General features: G+C 44.5%; 1 protein-coding gene across 1 annotated transcript in view; it reads right to left on the bottom strand.

Moving 5' to 3' along the window:
* Positions 1-22670, bottom strand: part of IK (IK cytokine) — a 776265-nt gene that overhangs the window by 721949 nt on the left and 31646 nt on the right. The window contains exon 2 of the mRNA XM_044069023.1: positions 22592-22658. Within this exon, the coding sequence (XP_043924958.1) occupies positions 22592-22658 (67 nt within the window). The remainder of the gene's footprint in view (positions 1-22591; positions 22659-22670) is intronic.

Genomic DNA, 22670 nt, shown 5'->3' with positions numbered 1-22670 from the left:
ACAGTTATCCTGCCAATACACCCCTTGTCACCAGTGTCCCTAGGTGATGGACAGCATACAGTGGGCATTGACCAGGGTAATGTGGTATCTGTGGCACATGCTTCCCCACACAGCAGCCATGGGCATGGCCCAGAGATGGTACCACACAGACAGATGTCCAGGGGTTCTCGTGGGAGCATCCATGGCGTACTGCCCCTGTCAGACGTGCCCACAGAGGTCTTACAACCTCGGCTATGTTTCGGACTGTCATGCAGGCACAGTCACATATGGAACGGTACACCAGACAGGGTCTGAGGGAGCTGGCAGCATGTCGAACAGCCATGACTGACAGTATGCGTGACATTGCGGCTGCCATCCGTGATTTCACCGATGTCGTAGACAGACGTTGTGGGGACATATTAGACCGGTTCCACAACTACATGTCCATGAGCCAGGGTGATGGTGGGCGGTCGAGGTGTCGACGTGGCAGTATGCCAGCAACAGCAGCAGCTGGCAGTCGGCACGGACGACAACAGGGCCGCGGCCGCCCCCGTAGTGCCAGCAGCAGCCCCAGCAATGCTGGGTCTGTGCTGTCATCAGACCGCCCCAGGAGACCACGTGCACGTGGCTCTGGCCAGGCCTGACAGGGATCTGTGTCCAGTCAACGAACACCTGCTTCTGATGACAGTACCCAGTCTGGGTTGTACCGGATATGGTCCGTAGCACCCCTGCAAGGCACAGGTACCGTGTCCGTGGCCAGAGACACTGATCTGTATGACCTGGCAGGTACAGTCTGTGGCTGTCCACAAACACCAGTATATGGCAGCCATGAGGTGGAACTGTGTGCATCCATAGACACATGCAAATTGACAACACCTAGGGCTACTGCATACATGCACACACTGCATCAACATTGCCCCATCTTCTACTGCTGTCCCTCACCAACACACATACACATACATGTCAATTGGTGGTATGGGTGGCTGACTCAGGCATACCAAGTTCACACCCTGTGCATATGATGAAACTGTGCCACCTCCTGCAATCTGTAACAACTGTGCAGGTACATGTTAACATGTTGCTGATGCACAGGGTGACCACATAGATGTGTAGTAATAGTATCATGTTGTTAACAGTACTGTGTGCTGAATTAATTGTGGGTATATCACAGCATGCCTGATGCAGTAGTTGTGTGAATGTCATGTCCTGTTGTCTACACCCATGGTAAGTACCATAGTGTATCATCTGCACATGTTGGCATACTGGTGGTAATGATGTCAACAGAAGGCTACATACATAGGTAGCACAGGGATAGGGTAATGAATGTAGTAATACACAATGATGGACATGTAAATTGCAAGTGGCATGTTGCCCACACTAGACTCTGCAATGCAGATGTTTGAGGATGTTGATATGTGTGCAGAACTACACAACTGGTACAGGACACACAGGAGCACCCTAGCACTGCATGCACACATCTCATACCATGCTAGACAGCCCCAACACACATAACTAACTGTCACAGGAGGGAGAGTCCCCATATATGTCAGGGATACTGTGGTGGCAGGCCAGGGAGCATACATCCTACGAAGTATGGAACCACTGAGAGAAGGCTCAGTGTCTGTTATTTGACATGTGTATTACTGCAGGTATGGGCACATGGGTTTCTATCCAGTTATTTTACATCCTGACAGTACATGCATGTTCCGTACACTTGTGTGCACGGAGACTGGACCCTAGCCATCTGACCTGTGTATTTCCATGTACATGTGCATAGTGCCTGCATATTTGCAGTGTTACCTTATGGAACTGGTACAGCTTGTTTGTTGTACAATGGACTACATGGAGCCCTGTTCACTGTATCTTTGTTTGCATGCATGTTTGCTTGCAATTACCCTGGAATACCGATCACACCTGCGATGCATAGTTATAGAGCTTCTGTGGACTCCTAGTGCCATCTGCATAGCCTACTATATGTATGGCCATGTCCCACTTGACAGGTTGCCACTGTTTGACCTGTTCACATGTACATTGCCTGTGACACAGTGCATATGACCTGCCTGGCATGTGTCCACGTGAGCAGTCATATATGCTACTGCTAAGTAATCACAGGCACTACACCTTCACACATTCATCTTCTGTTGATCTACCTGCTTTGCTAGGGACAGCCTGCACCTGTCACCCCTGGCCTATCAGATATTGGCAAAGGCTCTTGCTACCCCCATAGTGCCTATGTTAGGCAGGGCTCAAATGACAAACCCACCTTCATAGGTATCACAAGGGATAAGACACTAAGAGCAATGCTACCCAACGCCAGATGTCTAAACCTCCAGATGCATGCACCCAAAACACTCCTTGGCATGGAAAACATCGATATCTGTGCAGTAACAGATGCCTGGTTCAGGGCTACTGAGAGCACACCAGCACTACCGGTGTAGCCGGTTGATTTCTTTGCTACAGTCACCAAGGCCATTGCCGAGGGAAGGTGGTTCACACAGCCTACCTGGACCTTGCAAACGCCTTCGCAACAATACCCCACTTGGGCATTCTAGGGAAGCTCACCAGCTTAAATATAAGCCCCCATGTCACTAGATGGATTGCACAGTGGCTCAAGAACAGAACCCACATGGTTAGCATTGCTGGAGCCATGCCAGACCCCATAACAGTTACAGGTTGTGTCCCAGAAGGCTCAGTCCTGGGACCCTCTTGTTTGGTACATATTTATTGGAGGTACAGGCCAACACGGATGAACTGTGGCTGTCCAAATATGCAGATGACTGCAAACTGGACACCATAATCGACTCCCCAGCTGACACAAGCATCTTCCAAAGGGGCATCATAGCAAAAGACTTGTGCCAGAGCCATGGCCGTCTGCTGAACAGTGTGTAGAAGGGGAATGTGCATCCTGTAGTCTGTTCACCTAGTTGCCAAAAGGGACATTGTCCTCACACACACTAACCCCCCTCAGCCAAAAACACACACTTGCCAATTGCAGGATTCAAACCCCTATCTGACTGTTATGACACGTGAGACGGACGCATTAGCAGAGCACGCTATTTGCATTACTGGGGGTTTTCTCTTCCCCTGCTATACTTATAGAGTGCTGACATCATCAGTGTTTAGAAAAGGGAATGGGCATCCTGTAGTCTGTTCACCTAGTTGCCAAAAGGGACATTTCCCTCACACACTAACCCCCCTCAGACAAACACACACACTTGTCATTCACAGGATTCAAACCCCTACCTAACTATGTTATGACACTTGAGACGGATGCATTAGCAGAGCGCGCTATTCGCATTACTGGGAGGTTTCTTTTCTCCTGCTGTACTTATAGGGTGCTGACATCATCGGTGTTTAGAAAGGGAATGTGCATCCTGTAGTGTCTTATCCTATTTGCCAAAAGGGACATTTCCCTCACACACTAACCCTCTCAGACAAACACACACACTTGCCATTCACAGGATTCAAACCCCTACCTAACTATGTTATGACACTTGAGACGGACGATTAGCAGAGCATGCTATTCGCATTACTGGGAGGTTTCTTTTCTCCTGCTGTACTTATAGGGTGCTGACATCATCGGTGTTTAGAAAGGGAATGGGCATCCTGTAGTCTGTTCACCTAGTTGCCAAAAGGGACATTTCCCTCACACACTAACCCCCCTCAGACAAACACACACTTGCCATTCACAGGATTCAAACCCCTACCTAACTATGTTATGACACTTGAGACGGACGCATTAGCAGAGCGCGCTATTCGCATTACTGGGAGGTTTCTTTTCTCCTGCTATACTTATAGGGTGCTGACATCATCGGTGTTTAAAAAGGGAATGTGCATCCTGTAGTGTCTTATCCTATTTGCCAAAAGGGACATTTCCCTCACACACTAACCCCCCTCAGACAAACACACACACTTGCCATTCACAGGATTCAAACCCCTACCTAACTATGTTATGACACTTGAGACGGACGCATTAGCAGAGCGCGCTATTCGGATTACTGGGAGGTTTCTTTTCTCCTGCTGTACTTATAGGGTGCTGACATCATTGGTGTTTAGAAAGGGAATGGGCATCCTGTAGTGTCTTTTCCTATTTGCCAAAAGGGACATTTCCCTCACACAGACATACACACACACCATCCCCACTCACTCTCTCTCACACACACACACACACACACACACACACACACACACACACACACACACACACACACACACACACACACACACACACACACACACACACTGAGCACTTGCAGGATTTGAAACCCCTTCCTAACTATGTAATGACACTTGAGACGGACGCATTAGCAGAGCGCGCTATTCGGATTACTGGGAACTTTCTTTTCTCCTGCTGTACTTATAGGGTGCTGACATCATCTGTGTTTGGAAAGGGGAATGTGCATCCTGTGGGGAGGCAGACACCAAGCACACTATGGCTAAGCTGTCATTCCCTAGGGCAAACAGCATAGTGTTGACCTCTACACCATTATGTTTAATTGTCAAATGCACATTATTTGTTGCTGATAGACTGTTTGCATATCTTTATTGCCATAGCATTCCCTGTTGGTATGAACAATTTCTGCATCTGTGGAAAATGTTTGCATATGGGAGGGATCCACTATATCACGTATGTCTCTGTAGTCATTTAACTGTGTGCACTGGGCAGACTGCTGTAATGTGGTTGGTTCCTGGCATAACACATAACAATACCAGATATGTGTGTCCAACTGCTAAACCAAGATTTGGACTAAGTGTGTGAGCATGCCCAGTTCAGCCTTCCCATGGCATGTTGTCAAAGTGTGTGAGCATGCCCAGTGTGAGCATTCCATATGTTGGACTCTGCAGCCCACCACATTTGGGGATGTGTGTGAACTTCACAAACTATCACCCGTTTATGGTTGTGGGTTGTGTGTCATGTTGTGTAGTTACTGTACAACTGCTTTGTGTGTGAACACAACAGGATTATACTGTGCCTGCAGTGTTTGCATGGGATACTTTGCATACAGTTGTCAACATCCTTTCACACTGACCTAACACTGTAGTACTGTATAGTGTACTGGTAGTACTTTGACTGTGGTGGACAGTATCCTGGGCTTTACTGCTATCACTGCTTTACATTTCGATAGTGGGCACAACAGCCTGGTTGGGGCCAGTTGTGTACATCTGACCATGTTGCATTCTGTTCAGATATGAACTACTTACACCAGGCTTGTCCAACATTGTTAGTGTATTCCACAACATAGGTGTACAATTGCAAACACTAGCGATGTGCCCTAGTCCATGTCTAATGCAAGTTGGAGAGTGTGTTTGTCCTTCAACACACATTGTAAGAGGAGTTTGCCATGACATATGTCATGGTTAGTATACTGTGCCTCTGTCTACCTGTGACATGACAGTGATACCCAGGATAAACCTACCATCTCCCGTCCACCCATCAGGATTCCTATTGAGGAAGATTGATAAGTGACTCTATGGGTAGCCTGTGCTGAGGGTTCACTCATGGGTGGGAGTGGCTTCTGTGTTATGGATCACACAGTACAGCTTGTCCTATGTAAGTCAGTGCTGGGGTTCAGGTCTGTCATGTGCATAGCTCACTGCCATTCAGATTGTACTAGGTGCAGCATGTTTATTGATGCCAGCAACACAGGCAACACATGGCATCTGTGTAGGCTGTAGGATACTCCTGATGAGGTACTGTTGGGGACTTTACAGTTGATGGAGGTGTCTGCTGAGGTACATCCCACAGGGGCTATTGTAGTCGATTGTACCATGGATGCAGGATGACTGCAAAGCCACAATGACCTTCCCTTATGTAGATCTGACAGCCTTCATGATTAGGTGGGTATATGGTATGTTTCTGTAAACACTACAGCACATGTTTGTCCAATGCAGGATATCTATCACCCTGTGTCCCCAGGTCTCTCATTACATGTTAACTACATAATGGGTTAACACCTATGTGGTAATTGGTGGGCACTTACTGTATATCCACGGGGGTTGACTATACACGTTTCGGCACTTAGCTTGCTGACATAGCTATGGCACCAGTAGTCTGTTTCTATGTGGCCCTTTTGTGGGATGTGTGTGTCAGCTGGTGGATCATATGTGGTGAGCAGTTTGTAGTCCTCTGCAAACATGTTAGGACACAGTCCTTCCATGTTTGCCTGTACCTATGGGACATATATGCCAGACGAGGGAGATACCAGGACAAGCCTTGTGGGATGCCAGTTATATCTGGTTTGTAGTCTGACATGGCTGAAGCATGTCTGACCATGTCTGTTCTGTCCTTGGTCTGGTTTGCAACCCCTCTACTGACATGTGGGTTTATATTTACGCTGGTGAGCCTATATATACTGAACATGTAGGGTATTGTATAGAAGCCTTTGCAAGGTCCAGATACACTGTGTGGAGCACATTGCCCTCATCAATGACCTTAATGACTGTTTCAATTGAGTCAAACATGGTTAGGGGCAGGATCTGCACTTGAGAAGGCCACACTGGGTTGGGTCCGTGTCAGTAGGTCCCCAACATCCTTATGTCTGTGGTACATGCTGATCCTTTCCATAGCTGTGCAATCTGGGCTTCTCAGGATTCTGGGGTAGTACTGTTCAGTATCCATTCAGGCAACACCTTTGTTGAGAAGGACCACTGTTGTTGTACAATGCTCTTTGGGTACATATTCTGTGGTAAGGCTGACATTGAGCAGTAGTGTGGTTTGGCATTCCATTCATCTTAGACTCCATGTTGCACTAAGCCCAGGACACCATCTCATACCATTGCTGCTGTGTGTTTTGCTTTGGAGATGTTGTCTGTTACCTCAGCATCTGCAATGTCAGGGGCCAGCAGTCTGCTGGGATAGATATTCTGCATTCGTGGGGGTGGGGCTTTGCACTGCACCTGTCAGGATGTATGTTGGCAATATGTGTGTGTGTTTGTGGTATTTGTGTGATTCAGGGCATATCTGTGAATTCCCAACATGGCTCCTACCATCAGTTGTGTAAGCCTTGGGATTATCCTTAGTGTCCTGTACAATTTGTATCTACATAGGTTCATAGGTTCATACTAGGCTATCCACCCTGGGCATTTGTTAGCCTAGCCAGAGTGTGTGTGGCTTTTGAGACCCCTTGCTATGTGGATATTATGGCCATTTATGATTTGCTTTGCTGTGCCTCTGTCTGGACATGACACAGTGAAGACCCGCACTGTAACTCTACAATCATCCATCCACTTGGCAAGATTCTTGTTGAACAGTGTCAGTGAGGGGCTCTGCCTAACATGGAGTGGGATTCTGGTCCAGGGTGTGGGGAGCCTCTGGATTATGTATCTGTCCCACCGGCACATCCTATTTCATTATTTGTTGAGGTAGACATCTCTCACTCGCAGCTCCAATGGATATGTGTTGTCTGGGGTGGAGCATGTCCATTACTCCTGTGTTGGGCATGGCCTCCTACAACAGGCATGCAATGCCTCTGTGTGGGCAGTCTGTGACTGGAGTCAGCTGGGGTGTCTACAGCCAGGCAGCATATGACATATATGTGAGACACTTTATCCTCTTGGTGAGGTACCTTTGCGGTCTAACTGCTGCAGGTGTCAGGTAAGGTAGATCCCATATGAGGCATTGTACTGGATTATGGGTGTGATTGGGGAAAAGTATAGGGGCACAGTGACCTCTGTTGCCGTAGATGTGACTCCTTTCCTGATACGGTGTCACATGTAGACAGTCTTCCTAGCCACATTGGCAATGTGGGTGTCACATAACAGGTTACTGTCCACTTGTGTCCCTAGGTCCCTGGTTACTCCTTCCATACATAATGGTTTACCACCTATGTGGTAATTCATGGTACCTTGTTTGGTATTTGGTGGGACATTCATACTGTCCAGTGTCTTCAGGACGGTTGGGGGGGTTATTGTGTGTGAGAGTGCGGTCTGTAGCATGCTACAGACTGCACAGCAGTCTTGCCTACAGTTAGTTGCACATGGGTGAACTCCACTGCCTTGTGCATTGTCAGTTACCTGGACATATGGGTGTCTGTGCTGCCTATGGATACTCACCTCCTTTTATGTTGTGTTCCAGGTTTTGGGGCCATGACACATGGTACGTGGTATAACCTGGTAGTGCTGGTGTGCTGTCAGGAGCCTTGCAGCAGGTTTCTGTCACTGCACAGACATCGATGTTCTCTATTCTGGGGATGGCCTCGGGAGCATGCATATTGGGGTGTACACATCTGGCTTTGGTCAGCATTTCCCTTATGCTTCTTCCCACTTATGTTTTCTCGGGTGGTGGGTCAGTCTTTTCAGCCTTGCCTACAAAAGGCTGTATGGAGGTGGCAAAGGCCTTATCCAATATTCAGACGCCCAGGGGTAACAGGTGCAGGCCATCCCAAGGGCAGCTGCATGGCTTGTCAAGCATGACATCCCAAGCAGACAGACATTGGATCCTCTTTGGAATGACACCAGTAAGTGTGCTACTTGCTATGACTGATCATTCCGTGTTTGTACTGTGGCATTATTCTTGGTAAGGGTAGGTTGCTGCGAACGGTGAGTGTCATACCGGCCTGGACTACATAATCGGATAGCTCATCTGTGTCTCTTTACATGTAGTCTAGGGCAGTACATCTCAGGTCATTCACACCAGCATGGACTATGACTGCATCATATTTCTATTTGCTTTGGAGTGACCTACATATTTCTGTTATGTGGCATATTGTGGCAGCCTACAGGCAGCTTACTGTACCCTTTCCCTTGTTCAGTCTGGTGTGCGGGACAGCACTGTGTCTGACTATGGAGTCACCTATTACAACTGTATCAGGCATGTTGTTTCTCCTTCTGGCCTGTGACTGTTTGGCACACCAGCTTTGTGTGCTATGTGTTGCATGTGCTATGTTTGGAGGCATTGGGTGTCTGCTTTAGTGGCCTCTGTTGGTGTGCTGTGTTTGTGATTTCTGACTCCGGGAATGTATTTCTGTGTTTATGTGTTTGGTTTGCAGTTGTGATAGGTCTATGTGGGTATGTGTTAGTAGGAGAAGGTAACCACACACACCACAGACTTGTTTTGGGTGTACTGAGTTGAGGGAGCTCTGCCTCCGGTTTGGATGGATGGTTGCATCTCTCACATATATTTGTATTTCTTGGGTGGAGTTGGGGGTTGTCTGTGTACTTGGGGCAGGTGTAACATTCCCTCAGGATTCACAGATTCCACTTGTTGTGGCTGGCCTTAGTGGATTGCATGTGTGGACAGATTTTATTGCCATACTACTGATCAGTAATTACTTCATTGTTCATGTTTGCTCTATCATGTAGTAGCTTCCTCATTCTCTTGCATGTTTTGGTTATGGCTGGTGTCCACCATGCCAGATTTAGGCACTGTGTCTTGTTTTAATTTGGGACTGCATAATCCAAGCATTCCTGGCAGTGTTCATGGAATGGCTGTATTACAGGTTCTGAGGTGTGGCCCATATTTTGCACCTGCACAGGACCTTTAATGGATTCCACATCAGTTTGGAGGTGTGCAAATATTGCTTAGGTTCATAGGTTCATAGATTAGTACTAGGCTAACTGCCCTTGCGAGCCATTTTAAGCCTAGCCAATTATCCCTTGTGAGACTCCAACCCTGCACCTTGTGTTTGTAAGGCAAACACCTTAACCATTAGGCCACCCTCCCAACTAAGTTCATAGTTGATAGTTTAGTACTAGGCTACCTGCCTTTCAGGTAATTTTAAGCCTAGCCAGTTACCCCATGTGAGAATCAAACCCTGCACCTTGTGTCTGTAAGGTAAACACCTTAACCATTAGGCCAATAAGCTGGTTGTATGTACCAGCTGCAACAGTGTAGGACAAGTTAGCACATGTTTTCCACTGTGGTTTTCCGGCCAGGGACTGTGGTCAGGATTTGTATATCCAGTGTGATTACTATATGGTCTGGTTTTACCAGTGAGCAATACACTTCTCATCTTGACATCCCGTACCCATGTTGCTGATTATCACATCCAGTATGCTTACCCCTCTTGTGGGGGTGGTACGTTGTTCCTGGGCCTTTTGGTTTGTGGATTCAATGAACTTTTGTCCTACACTGTTGCAGCTGGTATAATGCTCCCAGTCTATGTGTCTGGGTATTTGCAGTCGCCCAATATAATGTGGTTTGGAGGACTTGATATATTCATGCATTCCAGCATGGGCCGGATGCAGTTCCTGGTGTTGGGCCAGTAGTCTGTAGCAGGCTATAAACTGGGGGGCAGTTTTAGCCACTGTTACTTGAGCATGGCTAGTCCATGCTGCTTTTTGTGGTGGTACCAACATGGGGTGTGGTTATCCTTGACAATTCTTGCTAGTCACCCTCCTTTGTAGCTTGTTCCAAGTTTTGAGGATGTACAGCACAGTATGAGGTGTAACCTGGTAGTGTTAGGGTGCTGTTGTGAGCCTTGCCTCAGATTTCTGTTACAGCACAGTTATCAACATTCTCCATACTGGGTGGGCTTAGACTGCATGCATCTTGCTGTTTGAACTTATCCCTTATCTTATTCTTATCCCTTCTGGTACCTATGGAGATAGGTTTGTGTTTTGAGCCTTACCTATTCAGGGCACACTGTGCGTGACAACAGCCTTTGCCAGTATCCATACGGCCTGCACTGATAGGTGCACGCCAGTCCTAGCAGGTGGTGCATCATGTCATGCTCAGCATGTCATCCCAGACTGGCACACATTGGGTCCCCTTTGCCTAACTGCAATACTTCAGTCAATTGTTGCACTTCATCATCTTGTTGTCATGTTGTGGCATGCTGCTTGTTGAGGGTAGGATGTTAGTCGGGGTCCTCAGGTGTGCATATGGTACTTGGTGTTACATTACTTAACACATAGCATTCATGCCTCAGGTGGTGCTGCAGGGCTGCCTCTGTCGGATGCACATATTACACTTCCCTGTACATGTTTGTGAGCAGGTTGTGTCACGTTAGGCATCCCTGTTACTATATGAGTGAGTCAGAGAGGGGTATCATTCCCAAGGTTCCTACTGAGCCAATGTATGTGCTATGCGTTGCCTCTTTGCCAAGGCCAGGGCATACTGGGCACGCCTCCTTCTGCCTACTGGGGCAGGCTCAGGTTGTTCCTCCTCAGAGTCACGCTGTGCCTGTGGTGGCCTTGGTGATGGTGGGGGGCTGTTTGGCCCAGCCCTATGCTGGTCCTTCTGCAGCTGTTTTCGCAAGATCATATTATGTAGCATAGCACATACCATGACAATTTGGGTACATGTAGTTGGTGTGTACTGCAAGGCTCCACCAGATGTGTCCAGACACCGGAACCGTGACTTGAGCAGCCCAAACACACGCTCTATTACATTACGTGTTTGTGCGTGTGCCTCATTATGGCGTTCCTGTTCAGGTGTGTGTGCGTTTCTGATGGGTGTCATCAGCCACGGCTCCAGTGCATATCCTGCATCCCCCACTAGGTGTCCGTGTGGGATGTCCCCATTGGCAAATGTCTGGTACAGCTGCGTCAAATGCCAGATGTGGGAATCGTGGTAGCTCCCAGGACAGCCAGCACACACATTCATTATTATGCCCTGGGCATCACACACGACCTGGCAGTTGATGGAGGGGAAGCCCTTGCGGTTGATGTATGCCCTATCCCGCTCACCGGCAGGTGCTGATGCGTATGTGCGTGCAGTCTATTGCACCCACTACCTCAGGGTATTCCGCTATTTGCTGGAAGAGACGCATGTTGCTGGCCAATACCTCACGGGCATTGGGGAAGTATACATGATCACCGACATGTGCTGACATGGCATCCAGGAACTGGTGCAGTACCCTGGAAGCTGATGCCTGTGATATCCCCATCATATCGCTAGTTGGTCTCTGGAAGGTACCTGTTGCTAGTATTCTTAGGCCAACACATACCTTGGTTTCCACTGGGATGGGTTCCCCTCTGTTGGTTCTGTGTGTGAGGCGTGGCCTGCACAGCTCCACTATTTGCTGCAGGAGGTCTCTGTCCACTCTATAGCGCTCTACTATCTCCAGCTCATGTAATCCATGGTAGGTGACCCTGGGCCTGTACACTCTTCTCCGTCTCCTCACTACGGGTTGTCTGGCACCATCTGCATTGTCACCACCCTCAGCAAGTCGCCTATGTCTCCTTATGACAGCTATGGCAGCCCCTAACATTTCTGCTCCGAGTTCAGCTTTTTCAGTTTTCACTTCTGATAACTTAACTCCTGTCTTGCAGAGAAACATTCTGCACTGCTGTTTGCAGAGTTTTAAGTGCTGGGCTGGCCTAGTATTCTGCCTGTGTAATTGCCTGCATCTAATTGTTTTCACCTGCTAGCTCCAGCAGTATTCCCTGCTAACTTCCTAGTACATCTGTTGCTTCCTTTTTCCTTTCCGTTTCCTCAGGGTGGAGCCGTGTGCAAACCAGCAGAAACACGCTCACAGTGGCTTACACGCGCGCACACATACTTACACAGTTTTGGATCTGCTTATTCGATTAAACGCGCACGCCAGCAAACGGTGTTAAACATCTCCCAACATGCTCCCACATGCTCAGTCTGCCTTACACGCACACTGTCTTAAACGCCAGACACCGCCTTACTTCGCTTTGTGGCGCTGCACACGCAAGCATACGTCCAGCAAGAAACTTTGGTGTAGGCAACAGTGTACACCTTCCATTTCTTGACTTTATCATGTTTACTTAGTGGCACACCTCTTTCCTTGATATCTGTCTGACATCTGTCATGTAACTCTACCTCCAATGAACTGCATCTCTTTCTACCATTCCCCTGTGATGTCACCTATCTCCTACTCTGTTCCTCCCCGTATGTAACTCTTACACTACTCAGAATGTGCTCATTTGCTATGTGACAGTGGAATTCAGTATCCTTACACTCATTTGCATCAGATTGCCTACTAATGCTTAGTTACATCTCTTAGACTCAGCTTCCCCCCTTAGCAACCACTACACGGTGGCCATGTTGGTTTTCCTCTGCTGGTCCCTCCATTGACATTCCATGTATTGCATAAAACCTACATTTGTAGGTTTAAAACCTTCGTTTTTATGTTCTATGCAGCGCAGCCTGTTTGCGCGGGGCTGCGCTGGGTTTACACATCGGCAATTGCCGAAAAAAAAAATTATATTTTTCATATATTTGCATGGGGTTACCTTGCCAATGGCCACATATTTGGCCATTGGCATGCTGCCTATAACATATGCACCCTTTATTTGGAGCTGACATGGCTCCATTGCTGTGTTTGCAGAAACGTACTCAGTTGTCAACTGAGTACATTTCTGCAGCTAACACGGCTCTTACACGGGCTGTTCTTGGCTTCCTGGATCCCTAATCAGCCTCATTTGCATGCTATTCGGCTGCAAGTGAGGTGATTAGCTTATCCACGCCCACTCCGTGTAAGAGCCGTTTTAGCTTGACTCTTACACGGACTTTGGGCTGTTCCTGGATCACGAAGGCTGCATGGAGTCTTACACTACTCTTAGACTCCGTGCAAGCCTTCGTGAATCCGGCCCATAGTCTTTCCTGTAGCCAAATCTATATTTACCTGTCCTAATACTTTAACTAGCTCATTTAAAATCTCCTTTTCCAACTCTTTACTCCCTTTTCTGTTAATTTTTTTACTTTCCATTTTTCTCACTACCTTCTTTTTTAATTTAAACATTTATTGCACATATTGCACTACACTGTTTATAATCTTTTCCCACGTTCTATTTCACCTTTTACAGTTTTACTTCTCATTTCACTATCCTCTTCCTTTACTAATCTGCTTAAGCAACATATTTCTTCTCTTCTTCCTTGTAAAAAATATTTTTGCTGACAATTCTTGTATTTTTTCTTGATTTCTTTCATATAATTCTTTGTACTTTCTACATTACATTATTATTTTTCTTTGCCAAAAAACTATTATGTTCTAAATCTTGGAATGCATCTTTATATGTTCTTTTATATTATTTTTCTACTTTTCTCACATCATATTGGCACTATAAAACCATTTCTTATATTCTTCCTTAAATATTAGCATTCAGATCAATTTTTATAAAATGTCCTCACAGTAACATGCTCTTTAACTGTATTACTAATTTCTTTCATTCTCCATTCCATGCGTTTGCATTTATCCTTTTTATTCCTTTTCCTATTTTTACATGTTTCAACGACATCTTCTCTTATAACTAAACCTTTTGATACTAGAAAATAATCTATTTCAGTTCTTCATGCACCCTGTTTTAGTCCATGATTTTTATCCCAAAGGTTTAACTTACTGCATCTTATAAAGTCTAACATTTTATTATATCATTTCTTTTCTTTTCATGCTTGCTTCTTAAACCACAATTAAAGTCTCCTCGATCACTACATAGTGTAAAATCTGATGAAGTAAGCTTTCTTTCTTTACACTCAGTATAATCATATAATGTTACAATTCTACATACTTGTCATTTATATTTTAATTCTATAATGGTTAATCTTCCCATTTTTGCTAAACTACCATAGTATAATTTAGATCCGCGGTGGTGGTGCTGCGGTAGCGTTGTCGCCTCACAGTAAGACGCTGTCCGGTTCGATTCTCAGCTACAGCGTCTTCTGCGTGGAGACATGTGTGAATGGGCATACCTTCGTTGAAGGTTGTGCGTCAGGGCTGGTAACTCGGCACGTAAAAATCAACTACCAATCTTTCGCGGACCAGAGTTCCGCTGTGGCGACCTAACCGGGAAAAGCCGAAAGACACAACAACCATAGTACAATTTTAAAAAAAAAACTATTTACTCACTTAGAAAAATCCTGGCTTTGCCCTTGCTACCCACCTGACTAACTCTATATTCTCCACTTTTTTATACACACTCTCTGACTTTCTTTAGATCTACACTTTACAGTACTATCCTATTATGCCTTCTTCCTTCCCTATATATACTTAATCTTTTACCTCAAATCATTTCAAGTCTTCCTCAAAAATATAGTGTGCTTTAATATATATGCTTGTCTAGTTTGTATAATACCATATATTCTTTGATGTACAAAATTTTGTTAAAATTGCCAAGGTGTCATGTGTAATTTCATTGTTGAGCTGTACTTGTAATTTTCTTGTGGTAAAATGTTTGTTTTCCATATTGTTGGAGCTTTTCTCCCCAGGCCTCCACTGAAAATGGACCTGTGTCAAGACTTTCGCGGTAAACAAATGTTAAATAAATACACTCCAATATCTTTACAGTATTTATACAGAATATGGCTATATTACAGCACCTCTCATTCCCCAAATTTCATATTATTTTTCTGTCCCATAGTTTCTCAGTTTGTAATCTTTCTTCATTTGTTAAAAATATTGTCTTCCAATATAATTACACTTGTATCACATGTATTACAATACCCCAAAATCCCTATTCTTCTTTCTATATTCTTAATACTCTTCATATTTACAGAAAACACTATGAAATTTTAATTTCCCCTTTTCCTTAGATTTATGTTTTCATAAGGTCATAGCAAATTACTAAGCTAGCCAACAGGGCATTTTAAGCCTAGCCAATTCCCACTCCAAATGTGACAATCCTTAGCCATTATAAACAACCCCCCTCGTTACTAGTTTTATCTATTATTTTCCATCCATTTCCTTTTTGTTTTGTAGTTACCCCCTTTAAATTTTCTTTTTCCTGTCTTTTTACACTTTATTTTGAAGTTCTTTTTTCTCCTTTTATTAACTCCCAGTTTATGTCTTTTTTTATAACTTATTTCAGAACCCTTTTCTTTACTGTTATTTTTGTCAGCTAGTTTTTCTTCTATTTCTACTACTACTAAAATGTCTTCTCTTTGTTCATTTTCTTTTTTTTTTCATGTTTACAATCCACCCATAAATGTCAAATTATGTTACAATTATAACAGGTTTCAATTCACTTTTTTGTATCATGTCACATTTCCCCACATATACGGTAAGTTCCCTGATGTCCTGGCCAAATTTCCCTAGTAGAATAAATACCACCTTAGGTCTCCCCTGAAGAGAGGTTACTAGCAAGTGGCACTAACCTGGTAAACAAGGATAAATAAGAAGCAAACATGGCATTAGCTGGTTATACACTGACACATTTTTTATTTTTATTAGCATTTTTTTTGGGGGGGGGCATCTTCTAAAAAACAATGGACTCATGGAAATGCTAATCATATCCCTTAAAACAACTGCATTCTGGCCCAGAAGTGAGCAAAACCTGAATTCATCTACTTTTTGACAGCTACGCATAGTTAGGGTTGGGAAAAAAAGAAAAACTTCAGATTGCCCCCGATGGCTTTCTAATGATGATCTTTCCTGGTTGCCCCCAAATTCAGTGAAGGGGAATGTATGGGCCAACTGTCTGGGAGGGGTCCGATGGCTGACAGACAGTAGGAGTTGAAAAGAAAAAAAAAAAGCCTTATAACTATTGGTTGCTGTGATGGGCTCCTGCATCCCCACCACATGTGAAAGGATAAAGTGGGTTACTGGAAAATGAATATTCTCTTAAAACATTCATAAAACAATACCTTCCACAAAAAGAAACAGTCAGAAAAATGCTCTCTACATCTTTTATTTTGTAAACACTTAGGTAATTAATTATATCAGGGATTTTAGCCTATGTATTAATATTAAGCCTGTTCATATGTTTAATAAGCTCTGTTGCTTAATCCACTCATTTTTGTTCTTATCAGTTTACTCTATTAATAAAAGAGAAAAGACAATTATGATCACAGAAAAGCTAAGAATGGAGAAATTCAGTTTTGCACACCTCCCAGTCCACAATGCAATTGTTTCAAAACACTAAGAAATGCCTGTTCTTAAGATGCTAAGCAGGTATATCACTGCTAGAATCTCCTTGTGCCTGTCAGAGTGCTTCTCAAACAATCTGGATATATAGAGCTGATAAGTATATCTTTTTGCACTTTAACTGTTCTGCACTGTCTATTTTTGCTTGACTGAATTATTTATATATTTGCTGACCGAATTTTGCTTTCTGATCTGTGCTGAAAATTTTTCTCCTACCCAATTGCTGTTGTGTTCTTAAAGTTAGTGGCTTTTGCAGATGCCCACCCCTACTGTAAATTTGATTTGGGACACTCCTCCCAGTACCATCTCATTAGCTCAATCCTCTTAATACAGAGATCATTTGGGAAGGCCAACCCCCTCAGCCCAACCCCTCAGCCCTTTAACCTTGAATTATCTGCTGTTCCTGCTCTCTCCCTTTCTACTTTATAAAAAAAATAAATAAACAAAACAAAAAATACTTTATTCAGCTGCTTATATTTTTCTGTATTTGTGTTTCTTTCTACTACTCTGTTACTTCATCTTGCTTTTTCCTACTATTTGCTGCTGGTTCTCTTAAATGTTAAACTGCATCTTTTCTGTTGCATTTATTACTGTTTATTTATAGCCTGTCTAAATTAAGGGTTATTCTACAGTCTTAAGGCTTTAGGCCCACTCCTTAGCTCTCCCTGGCTTTTCTCCCTCAGATTCTAAGAAATATGGCTGGACAATTTCCTACAGTTTCTCCTGTCAGTCTGGTTGATATGGGCATCCTGAGACAGTGTAGCAAATGCCTCATGTACATGGACAACCATCTACTACCACCACCTAGGAACACAATTTGTGAGAGATGCAATTACATTAGGAACTTGGGAGTCCATACTCTGTCCCCCTCAAGCCAGTATATCTGGCACCAAAAAGGTTGTCAACACAATCACTACACCTCAAACACCACCTACCCAACACACACACCCACATATGTGGTGGGCCTCCACATAAACATACCCAAACAAAGGGGACCTCTGAGGCAAAAATACATGTGATCTCCACAGCTCTCCACACCACATATCACACATAGTCCACACACCTGTCTCACAGCCACTAAGGCTTCACCATAAACCCAACATATTAGTCATAGGAGACTCCATTGTGAGACACACAGATGTGCCTCACCAGGCTGGATAAAGGAGAAAGTCACGGTTAGTTGTCTGTCAGGTGCCAGAATAAACAATATCACATACACACTCAAGTCTCTCAACAAGTACTGTTATGACTCTGTCACAGTCCATGTTGGCATGAATGACTTGAGACGTACCTCTCTGGACTATATGAAGTGAGACATGATTGAGCTCGCTGATTATGTGACCCAGGCAGGTATGTCCCTAGCCTTAAGCAGCATTCTGCTGTCATCCAGAATGATGGCCTCAGTACAAACAGAAAATGATTGACTAACAATTGGCTTAGTTTCTGTTGTCATTCCAGGGGGATCCAGTACCTGACAGCCTGGGAAGATACGATCGACGGACCACGATGCTTTGCCAAAGATGGCCTGCATCTGTCTCACCTGGGCTTCAGGCAAAGGCTCTTGCCTCCCCCATAGTGCCTTTTTTAGGAAAAGTCCTGAGGTTGATAAAACCAACATAAAAATTTCAACAAAAGCCAAATTAAAGGTCATGCTGCTAAACGCTAGGAGTCTAAACATGAAACTGCACTCATTGCAAGCTTTCTTAACCCTGGAAAATGCTGACATCTGTGCAGTCAAAACTGCGGAGAGCACCCCAGCCTTATGTTACTCATCCTATCATACATTCAGATCCCAAACTGTGGGCAGTAAAGCCAAAAGCAGGTGGAGTTTCAATATACATTAAAGACATACACACCTCCAGGCTGGTAAAACAGTATGACGCACAGGATACACTCCAGGTGCAGTCAACCATTGACAAGACCCCTATTAAAATCATAGCTAGCTACTGGTCCCCAAATCTGACTCAAGATGCCCAATCCACCTACTTGGACCTGTTTAAATCTATCAAGATTCAACCCTTTATCCTGATCCTGGGTGACTTTAATGTCCCAAACAGACTGGAAGAATTACTCATGCCAGAACACAAATCCCCAGAGATTCCTCGATTTTGTCAATGCAAATGCCTTGCAACAGCTAGTCGATACTCTCCCAAGAGGGGATAATATCTTGGACTTTGTATTAACCAACATGGAGTAACCACTGCAGCATCCCTACAGTATCATCCTCCCTGGTAAGATCCAACCATAAAGCGGTCACTTTCAAAGTCACCATCTCCACCAACCTGCCTCGAGCTAGGATCAGACATAAAAATTTCTCCAAAGCTGATTACAGCGTCACAGCCCCCTCCCTCTCCATAGGAACTGGAACCAATATCCAAATCTACATCAAAGCATTATACAAGCACTTATACAGATACATGGAATAAGGAATACCCAACAGGACTAAATTATCCTTCGCAAGGAAGAGTAAACCTATCTGGTGGACATCTGCAATAAATAAACTCTATAACAAAAGAAAAACAATTGCTGTCCAAGACCAAGAGGGAGCAGGTGCCCAATTGGAAGCAATGCCTCCTTAGCCTGAACACGTAAATAAGACCACTAGTGAAATCCTCCAAAGCACACAGAGTCCAAATTGGCCACATCTACTAGAGACAGTCATAAGATCTTCCTCACATATGTCTGCAACTTCAAAGGAAACACCCAGATCTATTCAGAACTGGTGGTCGAGGACACCACATATACAAATGACACAGATATAGCAAACTTGCTGGCTGACAGATTCAGCGAAAACGTCACTCCTCTGTCCCCCTCACCAATAAGTCAGGACATCCCCAGTACCCACCCCTGTCCCCTTATATCTAGGCAACTGGTCATCACTGCTCTCTCAAAGGCAGAAAATGCAGCCTCCATGGGACCCGATAACATACCAGGCTGCATCCTACATGAACTCAGGCAGGAACTTGCAGAACCATTAGGTGCCCTACTCAACCAAAGCCCGACTACCAGCTTTGTCTCAGCTGAATGGAGGACAACCACTGTCATCCCTTTTACACAAAGGTGGAGCGTCCAACGATCCAGGAAATTACAAACCCATCAGCCTAACAAGCATGATCTGCAAGGCCAAGGAACAGATTATCATTATGGACCCAAGGACACTGGTAACCTCCAAACACTCTATCCCACACAGTTTGAGTTTGTCAAGGGGAGGTAATGTCTGCTAAATTTGGTCAACTTTTTTGAGACGGTCACCAAAGCCATGGACAAGGGGAAGATGGTGCACACAGCCTACCTTGACCTGACCAAAGCTTTTGACACTATTCCCCACTCGGGCATAATGGATAACATATTGGTTGATGCCTAGTTGAGAGAGTTTTATCAGATGGGCAGCAAACTGGCTCACCAACAGAACCTAGCTAGTCAAAATAGGGGAAGCCACCTCAAGCAGTAGACCCATAACAAGCGGCATGCCCCAGGGTTCGGTCTTGGGGCCTCTGTTATTAGGGATATACTTTTCTGAGGTGCAGGCCAAAACCAGTGGGCTACGGCTGACCAAGTTGGCAGACGACTGCAAGATGGGTGCTGTCATCACTTCCCCTAGTGATGTGGACATCCTTCAAGAGAGTCTCACTCAGACAAATGACTGGTGCCAGAAACATAGCCTCAAGCCGAATACCAAAAAATGCTTCATCACCCCCTTTGGGAAGAGTGATGTCCCCGCAAATTACCACATTAATAACAATGTCCTAAGCATGCGATCAGTCGAGAGGGAATTGGGCACCCAGGTTGACAGCAACCTGACTTCTGACCACCATGTTGCTTCCATTGTATGGAAAGCCTTCTACATGGCCCACCTCATAAGTAAGGGTATCTTATCCAGAGACTAGGAGTCACAACATCCCTGTATTCTTCCCTTATAAAGGTCCATTATTGAGTACAATGCCCCTTTCGGCATGTACCTCGCAAAGCAAATGCAGCTGTTGGAGAGACCACAGAGGTTCCTCACCAGGAGACTCCAGGGCCTCAAACATCTACCATACACAGATAGGCTAAACAGCCCTATCTATCTACTCAGTTTCATACAGACTCCTCAGAGGCAACTTCTGTCTGGCATACAAGGAGATCACGGACCCCACCTCGATGGGACTGCTGCATATCAGCAAGTAAAGCTCCACTTGAGTAACTCGCACGCGTGGCCTCAACCTGGTCTGTGACATCAACAGGACTTGTGGCAGGACAGATTTATGTCCCAGAGACTCCCTCATCTATGGAATAGACTCCCTCTCCACATCAAGCAGAGTAGCTCTTGAGCAACCTGGATAACTGGATGGGAAACAGAAAATATACCCCCTGGGATTCCACCAGTGTCCCTGCTGGACAAGGGCATCGGGTGCTGACTTGTCTAAACATGGGCTTAACTTTTGGCTAGACTTATAAGACTCTCAGGGCCAGGAGCCTACTAATCTCCTATGATCCTATGACAGAAAAAATGTCCATGAATCAACAGCCTGCAGGATTTCTACCTGTGATCAGAAAGACAGCTTTAATAATAAACTAAAACCAGTATGGAAACCAGGGCACAGTGCTCAATATAATGGGTATTTATTTTTTTTTACTGGAAGATAAACTTTGGGACTCAGAGGAACAGATATGTTCACAGTAAAGATAACGGTCATGGCTGCTAATTTTTCATTACAGCTGCTTGAGCAAATAGGGTGTTACAAAGCTCTCGGCAAGTGGCTGAACAAAACTTGCCACTTTTTATTAGATGTGCATTCACTAGGAAAAAAAAAAAAAAAAAAAAAAACACAGCAAGAGGAAACACAGTTAAACATAAGCCAGCAGCAAGAAGATCATTTTCTAAACAGTGTTAAAGGACTTTCCACTAACAACATGGACTGATACAGAATGATACTTATGAAATAAAAATGTACCATCTACAAACCAAATACGTAGCAACTGTGAAATTGTGATAGCTCACCCAACAATACAGCATGCTTGCAACACTGAAAAGATACAGCCAACAACAGAAATGGACTGCTTCAACAAACATCACAGAAGTAATCACTGTTACAGGGCCACTGTGCTCCTCAGCATTATTTATAAACAGGGAGGTCATTTAGCATCATTAATAAAGAAACACGTCTTGAACCTCCAGAGTTCAATAATCTCACTAATACTATACAGACCATAAGAGAAGAAATAAGATTTGATGTTCAGAGTCCAAATGACAAAATAAAAGCTTCTCATATTGTGTGCAATTTAATGGGTTTTGATCACTTCCAAGGAATAAATTCGCCATGATCAATTCAAATTACCACCAGAAGACTATCAATTCCTCATAACCAAATTCTATGTATGCAAAACAGTGCACAGAAGATAAAGTACGGTAAAATATGTTTTCAGAACTGACACAATTCTTGCATACCCTGCTACATACCTACATAAAATGTACCGAGCCAGATGAGCAGGTTGCGAGTCACATACTGGTAATGTTTCCTGTTACTCCTGCACATCCTCTTAAAACAGTTCTAATACCCAAGATAAAGTACTGAACCTGTTTCCTTAACTGTACTGCAATCTTTTAAAACCTTACTGCATGTTACCAAGCACATGAAGCACAATGCACCTTTGAGTCATCCTGCTACCCTGATTTTATTATTGCTTCTGAAGCACAGCTGCCTACACAGTCCTCTTTTGTATCATTTCCTTTTTACAGTCTACAAAATCACATCAAATTATTTAGCTCTACTTCAATGCAACACACTCCTCCCAACTTCTGCTTACAAGCAATGCACCAGAGTAGAGGCTTTGGGTTAGTTATGGGTTTCTTCAATACTTACAGCTGCACAGAACGGTGACTTTCCACTTCATGGCCTTCAGGAGCCAGAGGGTTGGAGAAGGACTCATCTACAAAACAAG

Source organism: Protopterus annectens, chromosome 4.part0 (assembly GCF_019279795.1).
Source record: "Protopterus annectens isolate FY-2018-M chromosome 4.part0, PAN1.0, whole genome shotgun sequence".
Lineage (NCBI taxonomy): Eukaryota > Metazoa > Chordata > Ceratodontiformes > Protopteridae > Protopterus > Protopterus annectens.
The sequence above is the reverse complement of the archived record's forward strand: the minus strand, read 5'-3'. Positions and strand labels throughout refer to the sequence as shown.